Here is a 10,413-nt window from a genome sequence, read left to right as displayed (position 1 = left end):
GAACCTTCAGCCCACAGTCTGGAGAAAGCAGCAGTTCTAAAAGAGTCTCCAGACGTCATGAAAACTGGCAACCATCAAGGCTCTGCAGAACACTGAATTCGCTGATAAATTCGGAGCCTTTTCTGAGCCTGTTTATAGATGTTGACCCGTAAAATGGGCTCAATACCCACCTTATGCGGTGAAGTTTCACGTAGTATGACTGCCCACAAGATGTATTCAGTGTGTGATTAAAACTGCTCCCATAGCGGCTCACCTGTTTGGTCTCCACCAGAAGAATCTATCTGGCAGTGAGCTGCCTCAGAGCAGTGTGTTGCAAACTTCAGCATCAAGTGAGTCACCTGGGGCTGTTTGAACGGGGCCTGGGAATCTGAGTTGCTAAGCCACTCCCAGGTGATGCTGATCCTGCTGACGTGGGGACCACCCTCTTAGTAGGGAGGTACTCTCGTGCTCAGTCGTGTCCAACTCTTTTTGACCCCATGGACTGTGGCCCACCAGGCTCCTCTGTCCATGCAATTTTCCAGGCAAGAATATTGGAACGGGTTGCCATTTCCTACTCCAGGGGATCTTCTGGATCCAGAGATCGTATCCTCATCTCCTGCATCTCTGCATTGGCAGGTAGATTCTTTACCACTGTGCCACCAAGAAGACCGAGGGAGGTACTAGGACATGCTTAAATTAGGGACTTGCTGAGTACATCGGCCCTGACTCAGGCATTCAACTTTACTGTCAGCCTAAGGAAGGGAAACAGACATGAGGACAGGCGACCTCAAGACCACTGACTGAATTAAACAACCAAAAAACATCCCCAAGAGGCCCAGACTTTGCACCATTTTGCTGTTTATTTCAAGTTTACAGAGAAGCTTAAACATTTGTGGAAAAACACTGAAGGCTTATTTTTCTCTTAAGTTTATGTACTTTTCAGTGATAAATACACAGTATTTAACTTTGTACACCTGATAAAAGGAAAATGCATAGTAGAAAGGATCAGGAATAAAACAGAAGCATTGGGTATGAAATCAACCACAGAATAGAAAAGTCAGTAGTCCCATGAAACGGCCTGTAAAGCTGGAGAGAAGATTGAAATCAACGACCTTGAAACCTTCCCTAGCACCTTGGAAGCAAGTGGAGGTCTTGGTTCTTCCCCCTGGTGACAAGAAGCCCCCCTTTGGAAGATGGGTGAGAGCGACAGGTGGAGCCTATAGGTCTAAATTGCACAGTTCTTCACCTAGTCCTGGAAGGCTTGGAGGACAAGAGCCCTAGCTTACGAGAAAGGCCAGACTAGCGGGTAGATGGCCTCTCCGGCCCCAAGTGCCAGCAAGGGGCTAGATAAGGCTTTATGGGAGCCACTGGCCAGGCTGTGGAACAGATGGGGAAGTGAAACAGGGTGGAAGAAAGATGGATAAAGAACATGTGCTTCTTCAAGGCCACAAGTGCAGGCCACAGCTTGCTTAAAAATTGGTCCCACAGATAAGCCAGTAATGGAAGAGGATGGGCATCCTTTTTGCTTACCTAGAAAAGCTGCTCATATCAGCTTCTGCCCTTTCCTGACAGTTGGGTTTGAGGGGAAAAAATCAATGTTTGTGCTCTAAGGAGTGGAGACAAACCCCAAGAGTCTGTGCTCCAAGTAGCTCTAATGCTTTTTGTTACAGCCCTCTCTGCTTATCCTTTTCTCAGTGGGGTGGTTCTTTTCCACAGCTTTCTTTGGTGTTTCTTAGTGTAAAAAAAGTAAAATAGTAATGAACATGGGCCTCCCCCAACCCACCTGCCTGAACAGTTCAGTGCTGTCTGATCGCTGGCTTTCCACATGTGAAATCTTCGACGGAGAGTTTCATGGTGGGAGAAATGGCATCGCCGATGCAGTTGTGTAAACACAGGAGGAGTTCTGCAGAGGCTCTGCATGCTACCAGCCCCCGCCCCTCCAGGCGAGCCCCCCACTACCAGGTCAGTGTCCACATGGACTAAGACAAAGAGCCGACTGACTTGAACCACTGCAAGGTGCTTATTGCAAACTAACCAGACCCATTTGTTCCCAGGAGGGGTGGAACCTGTAGATTTAAACAAGCACAGGAGGAAGAAGTACTAGATTACAGAAAGAAAGAAAGCAGGCCAGAGGACCCTCCATCAGATGGGTGTCCTTGGCTCTTGGAAACCAGCCTTCTCTAACTCTGTACTGCTTATAAGGTAGAAAGAAGAGTCTGGCTAAACGACAGTCAAGAGCTTATGAAGATCTGCGGAAGCTCTGTGAACGCCCTTGGCAGCAGACACAAGACCTGCTGCTTGGTCTCTGCAGAAAGTGCCCCTTTCAACACGGATCAGCCAGAAGCTACAAGAGAACTCATGCTTCTGATCCTGATTACCGACACTATTTTCCTCAAGGCAGATTCCACAAAGCACTGGGAATCCCCCAGGCCAAGTCCTTCCAATTTTCCTCCCTCTTGAACTTCACAATTACCCACACGGGACTCTGGAAGAAGTCACACTTGAACTGCAACCAAATTTCCCAATGTTAGTTGGAAGTAAAAAACGTAAACTTTTTCTTTCTGGACTGCTGGCTACAAAAGGGGACTTCCTGTGCCAAGCCCTGGTTGCCTTGGACCCAAGGACTGCTCTAGGTTTCAAGAATCTTCTCTAAAAGGGCATCCTACAGTTATTGTTTAGATCCTAACAGAGCTTTGCCAGTAAGGATGATCATTTATGTCTCAGCTGAATGAAAGTATTCCTAACTAGCCCTCCACAAACTGGATAACTGTTTGTTTCACTGACTACAACAATCAGCTACTGCTGAGAAAGAAAACAGACTCTTAGCAGCCTCTAGAATACACAGGTTATAAGCAAGCTGAGCTGCTAATATACAAGGTAGATGTCACTGGTGCTAACTCTGATCATACACCTGAAGCCATGGGATAGCTCCTGGAAGCTCGCAATGATTTCTGAACTGCTCAAGAGTTCAGACTAGTTAGAAAATTGAAAGTATTTGTTGTTGTTGTTTACTCTTAAGCCATGTAATGTACATGGAAGTGTAGGATTTAATTTCACCCTGAAGTTTCTGTAATTTAACAAGAGATTGACTAGAGCTCCTTTAAGAAAAGTTTCAGCTCTGAGCGGCTGTCATAAACACACTCGTTCAGTCCTTGAGAGGAGATGTCCCACCATAACCACTGAATGCCCTTCTGGGAATGGAAAATCTGGCCCCCGCACCCACCCAAGCTCTTATGTATCAAGCCCTTTCCATTTTCCTGATTACAGCTCTACTCATTAGAAAGATTTATAGTCCTTCCTAGAAACAAGTTGGAGAAGGCAATGGCACCCCACTCCAGTACTCTTGCCTGGAAAATCCCATGGATGGAGGAGCCTGGAAGACTGCAGTCCATGGGGTCGCTAAGAGTCGGACAAGACTGAGCGACTTCACTTTCACTTTTCACTTTCATGCATTGGAGAAGGAAATGGCAACCCACTCCAGTGTTCTTGCCTGGAGAATCCCGGGGATGGGGGAGCCTGGTGGGCTTCCTTCTATGGGGTCACAGAGAGTCGGACATGACTGAAGTGACTTAGCAGCAGCAGGAATAAGTTGCGTCGAATCAGGCTGCAGCTACTGAGGGCTAGCCCTGTCCTGACTCCATGAATCCACATTCTAGAACGTGCCACGGTTTGGGGTTTTGCACGAAGTCACACCTGCTCTTCCTCTTTCAAATGCAGCCAAGTATGGCCTCGGACCACACCACCAGAGTTTCCTGCCAGTTCTTCCCGACGTTCAAACCTCACACACATTCACTTGGTATCTCTTGACACCATTCTGAGTTCACAAGGGAGATTTTTGGCATAAAAACGTCTTAAAAAGCAATTGTCCCCCAATGCACGTGGCTTTGGGTCTGCAACTCCTCACACCCGCCCATTCAGCCAGCCAGCGGCCAAAGTCGATGTCATGGAGTCGTCTCGTCTTTTTTTTTTTTTGTCCCCTTTAAAATAAGAAAGAAATCAAACAAACCAAAAACAAAACAACCAGAGATGACTGTCAAGGCTCTACACACGTGCTCGGTTTCCCGTAGGACATGCTGCTATGGAAACACAGGGCGCCGCCAGCAGAAGTGAGACGCGCATGCGCAGTCGCGGTCCGGCGCTACTCCATCACCTCGTCCGGCCGTGCAGGATGAGTGTGCTCTAGGGAGCTGGGGCCTGGGACCCCCCAACTCTCCACGCCAGGGCCGCCTTTCATGAGAGCACTTCCTCCTCCCCTACGGGGGCCGGTTCGGGGCCCTGGAGGCTGTCTTCGCTGCCTTGCTTCCTGCTCACCGAACAAAAAAACCCACATTAAGTCCTGGGGCAATGCGGGCAGGGACCTGAACCAATGTCTCTGGCAGTCCTGCACTGCCTGGACCATTATTTACTTGTTTTTAGAGTCTCTCCCCCTTTTTTTGCTTATGTGAAAGTTTCAGAGGAGACCTTGCATCCCTTTGGTAAACGGAAAACCAGCATTATGTGCCAAAAATAGCAAGGAATGTAAACTATAGATGCGAACCTATGGGCTGACACCTGAAACCATAGCACAGGTCGTATGGGCTCCACACTGGGGCCTGCTCACAGAGAATTTAGGCATCTTCGCTCCCCCAGCTTTAGGCTCTAAGCTCCTGCAGGGCAAGAACCGTACTGTCTTCAGTCTCCAGGTGTGTTTCGTGAGGGACACGAACAGGACCACCTGACTTGGCCTGGCACAAAGCCAGCCTTCAGGACATGGTTGTCAACAGAAATGTGCTGAGCACACAGGCCCAAGGGATGCCTCCAACAGAGAGAAGGGCCCTCATCTTGGCAATGTGTGACCAGAGCAGAAGAGACTAGGTTGGTGGGAAGTGTCCCCATGTTCCCAAGAGGCCATACCCTGAAGTGCCCCCAGCTAGAGCTGCCTGGGGTGACGGATGTGGGCTGCATGATGGGAAATGTGAGGGAAAGTCCCTAAGGAGAGGCCCAAACCCTTTACCAACATTAAGCAAAGAATGCCTGTCCTAAGGAGAGCCACTGAGCTTGCCACACAGGACTGGTATCTACTGCGTGCCTTTGGGCAGAAGGGGAACTGCCCTGTACATGAGGCAAGGGCATGATGTCCGTACATTCCTAGGAAGAAATTCCTCTTTGTTTAAAAATCACACACACTGGTTATTATGTTTCTGCCAAAGAAGAGAGGGTCAAGTCTCTGGGGAGGAGAGATGTAATTGGATATCCAGGGAGGCCCAACAGCTGTCTGCTCATACCAGCTGGTCTCACTACTTACGGGCCATGGGCCCAAGGCCTCCAAAGACTGCCTAAGCCCTCCAAAGACTGCCTAAGCCCTAAGAGCTCCAGAGTGCTGGACCACTGTGACAAGCAAAAGCATCCATCCGTGGGCTAAGGGCAAGGGCAGGTAATCCCCAGGTGCTTCTGGGACGGAGATGAGGGAAGAGAGAGGCAGTAAGGTCTTTTGGGCCAATCTCAGTCTTTGGTGTCCTGCAACTTTGATCTCATTAAAAACAGAAGATGAAATAAACAGACTTGCACAAAAAAGGAGGCAAACCGTAAAAGAGGTTGAGAAGAGAAGGGATAAGTACAGGCCAGCCCATTAGGCTTCAACCTGTGACCTTGTAAGGCTCACACCGTAAGTGGGGCCACCTCATCTCGCGGCTGTAGAGACGCCTGAGAACATTGTGGCAGGGACGGAGGCAGCCTTCCCAGGCTGTCCATGATCGGTTCTGAGGGCTAACTGCCTTTTTCCCTGCTCTGGAAGAGCATAAATGATCCACAGATGGTCTTCCTACGTTACTGTATGAGCACCTGGCTCCTATGGTGGCCAAGAAATTTCATCTCATAAGCCAACTCCTAACAAACAAATGCTGCTTGCACAGGCATCATTCAGGGCAGCATTATTCATGCGTGACAGTCCCCAAAGTGGAAAATGTATTCATCACCGAATGAATGGAGCAACAAAGTGTGGGTATATCCATACAATGGAATATGGTCAAGCCACAAAAAGGAAAGAAGTTCTGACACATGCTGCACCACAGATGAACCTCAGAAACATTAGGCTGAGCGAAAGAAGCCAGACACAAAGGCCACAGACTGATTCCATTTATATGAAATGTCCAGAATATGTAAGTCTATAGAAACTGCAAGTAGCCTCGTGCTGGCTGGGGGATGGGGGAGTGGGGTGGTGAGAAATGAGGGTACAGAGTTTCTTCTTGAGCTAATGAAAATATTCTAAAACTGAATATATTAAACTCTATTGAGTTATATACTTTAAATGGGTGAAGTATATGGTATGTGACTTATAGCTCAACACAGCAGCTTTTGAGACTTAGAAATGATTGCCTGGAGCTCCCAACTGAGAATGAGGTGGTGAGATGGGCTCGGTGGGGAGAGTCCCAGGACTGCTATCCTGTCACAGGCATGAGTTGGGGAATGATCATCCTGTCATCTCAGGCTTGCAGGGACAGAAATGCTCCTCTGTCCTGGGAGATGCTGGGATGGCTAAGCTGGGCATGTGTTTGGAAGAGGATGGCGGACTCGGGGGAATAGGTCTGGATCCTCCTCCGAACCAGGGGAGCTTTCACACTCATTTGCAACAGGCTGAACGAGGACTTATTTTCTAGGTCTTAACCCATCAGAGAAGAAGGGGAGGATGCTGGAGAGCCCCGGGCAGGGAGCCCCCGAGCACAGCATGCCTGCTCTAGGCTCTGACCACCAACCCAGATCAGGGGCGGCCTCGGCCCATGACATAGCTTCAAGGCCGTTGACGTGCACCGAGCCTAGGTGGGTGCCAGACTAGGTCTAAGACCCGGGTGAGTTCACAGGCATTCCGGGTGGAGCGCCATGCACCCGCAGCCCCAGCCCACATGCACGACCCACCACCGGGTCCAAGCCCCTGGATGCCCCGTTTTCCTCCTGGGTCTGGAGGCCCCGGGCTGGATGGAAGGTCCGCCTGGATGCAGATGCCCCGTGCTCTGCAGCTGCCCCCGCCCCCAGGCCCTGGCAGAGGCGAAGGCACAGGCAGGCAGGCGTTACCTTGGGCTCAGACAGGGGCTCACACTCCCTGGTTGGTTTTTTGCTGGAATCGCCAGAGGGGAGGGAAAAGGGAAGTGAGAAGGGACACTTGGCACTCATGGCATGCCTGTCCCCCAACCCCCAGAGACACTCAGACCCCAAACACCAGCTTCACGGAGCTGTTGCCAGGGTGGTCAGAAGCAGGACACCACCCCTCACTGTGAGACGTTTTGGTGGGGGGTGGTCCCATGAGTGAGACTGGCCTTGCTCACTCATCATGGGGCCACAATCCCACCATCAAGCATGCATGCTCTGGGGTCTAACAGCCTGATAATCAACCATTCTCCCAACCCTGTTAAAGTGCATGTACCCCCAGAGAAAGGTAAAAGTTCCCTGTGGATTGGCTGTCAGTCAAGGAGGCGGGCTGGATCCAGGGTTGGGGAGAAACCAAAGCCAGCAGCTTTGCTCTGACTTCCCCAGAGAGCCTGGCCGGGCTGATCTGAGTCTGGACACCACTGCTGAGAGAATGGGCCCAGAGATGGTGGGGCAGGGCGGCCTCTAGCTCCCCACCCCGGGGATACTCACCTGAGCAGGTTTCCAGGCGCTGACAAGGAACGCTCCTCCCGCCGGCTGCCCTCAAACGGGTTCCCAAAGGAACGTTTTCGTATCATGGTCTTCACCAGGATCTGGAAAGGAGAGGAGGAGGCTCAGCAACCTGGGGGTGGGGGGACTCCAGGCAACAGGCTCCCTCGTGCCATAGCACAAGTCTCCCATCTTCTTCCCTTCCCCTCCCCTCATTCCCACTGCTCCCCCCACCCCAGCACACACACACCCTGCCCCCTGCCAGTTCCCAGGACTGATTGCTGATGGCGAGCCTTTGAGAAACATCCACCCAGGATACAGGAACCAAAGCCATCACCAAGTCTCACTGGCCCACCAGAATCTTCCACGGCTCCCTGGTTGTCAACAAGATAAGGTCTAAACTCCTCAGTCTGACATCCAGAGCCTGTCACAGTCTAGTCTCAGCCTACCCAATTGCAGGAGGGCTGGCCTGCACAGTTTGTCCAGTATCCGTGGTACCATCTGTCTCACCTGAGCCATCGCTGGACAGGCCCTCCTGGCCCATCAACCTGTCTCCTCTTCAAGGCGAGGCTTTTACTGGCGGTGAAAGCTGTCTACAACCACCCCAACAGGCAACCAATTACTGCTTCCCAGGTATAATCTGAGAGGGAGGGGATCACTGCACTTTTAATTTAAATGTAATTCATGCAGCTTAAAATTCACCACTTTAAAGTGTACAGTTCAATGGTTTTTAGTATATTCACATCACCACTATCTAATTTCAGAACATTTACATCACCGCCAAGAGAAATCCAGTACCCATTAGCAGCCACCCCCATTCCTCCTCCCCAGTCCCTGGCAACCACCAATCCACTTTCTGTCTCTATGGGTTTGTCTTTTCTCATTTTGTATAAATGGAATCATTCAGTATGTAGCCTCTGGGGTCTGGCTTCTTTTACTCAGCAAGCATGATGTTTTCAAGGTCCACCATGTTACATTGCTTTATTCCTTTTTGTGACCTGGTAAAAATCCTTTGTGTGGATATACCATATTTGCTTCTTTGTTCATCCATTGGTGGATATTTGGACCATTTCCACTTTGGGGCTGTTGTGACTAATGCTACTATGTACATCTGTGTACAAGAGTTGGTATGGACATACTTTCCACACAAAATGTTTTCATTTCTCTTGGGTGTACACCTAGGAGTGGAATTCTTAGATCATCTGGTAACTCTCTCTGTAGCATTTTAAGGAGCTGCCCATCTATCTTCTACCGTGGCTGAACCATTCTACAGTCCCAGGAACAATACAGAAGGGTACCAGTTCCTCGGGCGGGGGGGTGCATTTTTGTTGAGGATGAGAAGCTTTGGTCCCAGTCTAAGGAGCTGAGGAGACATCCCAGGATATGGAGGGTGGCCCAGCTACAAGTTGGTGTGATGTGAGGGCAAGAGAGGTCAGAGGTCCTGAAAGCCCTTCTAATCCTGAGAGGCGCTGGTAGTCAGCCTGTCCACGGCCGTGAGATGGAACTCTTTGGTGTCCCCCACCCCGCCCACCAGGAGACAGGGTTTGCAGCTTGGTTGGGAAACACATGCCGGAGGAGGGGATCTTTGGGGAAAGGGTCACTATCCCTCTATCATGCCCCTCAGCCACTGCTCAGCTTCCCTCCTCTGCCTCCCAGTCTGCCCCTCAGGGTGTCCTTTCTTTTTTTAAAAAAAAGTTAATTTGGCTGCATCAGATCTTTAGTTGTGGCTAAAGAGGGTCTTCACTGCATCATGTGGGATTGTTTGTTGCAGTGCACAGACTCTCTAGTTGGGGCGCTCGGGCTCCAGAGCATGTGGGCTCAGTAGTTAGAGCACAAGGGCTTAGCTGCAGAAGCATGTGGGATCTTAGTTCCCTGACAAAGGACTGAACCCGTGTATCCCCTGCACTGCAAGGCAGATTCTTAACCACTGGACCATCAGGGAAGTCTCTCGCCCTGTCCTTTCTGAAACCCGTATCTGATTCCCTCCCACCCTGACTTGGTATCTCACCCCTATGAGTTTGGAAGTTAACCTGTTACAGGCCACAGAGCCATGGAAGGTTCATGGTGATGCTTTTGGCTGCTGTCGTTCATGAAAGAATTTTCAAAGAAGTGGCCTCAACACCTGTAAGGCTCTGGCCTCCCTTCCAAGTAAAGTATGATGTCTCTTCAAGCTGTTTCATATACTAAGCCTCTGGACTTTTTTTAAAAAACATTTTCATGCTAAAAGAGTAGGGGGAAGTGTTTTTAAAAACCACTGATTTACTAAAAGGTGGAAACCACCAAATGTACATCAACTGATGAATAGATAAAATATGCTCTATCCCTACAATGGAACACTATTTAGCCCTAAAAAGGAATGACTGGGTACAATGTGGATGAATCTTGAAAACATTATGTTGAGTGAAAGAAACCAGACACAAAAGGCCACTTACTGTATGATTCCATTTATATGAAATGTCCAGAATAGGCAAATCTATAGAAACAGGGAATATCGACTAGTAGATGCCAGGGGTTGGGGGTGGTTGGGGAGGGAAGAGTGACTGACTGTCAACAGGTATGCGGTTTCTCTTGGGGATGATGAAAATGTTTCAGAACTAGAAACGTGACGGTTGCACAATACTGTAAATGTATTAAATGCCACTGTATTGTTCACTTCAGAGTGGTTAATTTTATATTACAATAATTTGACCTCAATTTAAAGAAAGAAAAGAAAAATGCTGAGATAAGAGAATGAAGGCCATGCCCCTTGACAAGCATGCATGGTGCCTCCCTTGCCAAGGCCCAGCTCTGTGGTTCCTGGAACATTTGGACCTGTTTTTGCTCCCT

At 49.5% G+C, this 10,413-nt stretch overlaps 1 protein-coding gene across 4 annotated transcripts in view; it reads right to left on the bottom strand.

Annotated features, from left to right (window-relative positions):
- Positions 1-3,891: 3,891 nt before the first annotated feature.
- Positions 3,892-10,413, bottom strand: part of CAMKK2 (calcium/calmodulin dependent protein kinase kinase 2) — a 51,006-nt gene continuing 44,484 nt past the window's right edge. For 2 of the 4 annotated variants that reach the window (XM_068989898.1, XM_068989899.1), the window contains 3 exons: positions 7,591-7,691; positions 7,027-7,069; positions 3,892-4,282 (listed from right to left, as the gene is read on the bottom strand). In XM_068989898.1, coding sequence (XP_068845999.1) covers positions 4,118-4,282; positions 7,027-7,069; positions 7,591-7,691 — 309 coding nt within the window. In that variant the 3' untranslated portion in view covers positions 3,892-4,117. The remainder of the gene's footprint in view (positions 4,283-7,026; positions 7,070-7,590; positions 7,692-10,413) is intronic. The other 2 variants (XM_068989900.1, XM_068989901.1) reach the window with 1 other exon arrangement.

Source organism: Capricornis sumatraensis, chromosome 17 (assembly GCF_032405125.1).
Source record: "Capricornis sumatraensis isolate serow.1 chromosome 17, serow.2, whole genome shotgun sequence".
Taxonomy (NCBI): Eukaryota; Metazoa; Chordata; class Mammalia; order Artiodactyla; family Bovidae; genus Capricornis; species Capricornis sumatraensis.
This window is presented reverse-complemented; position numbering and strand designations above follow the sequence as displayed.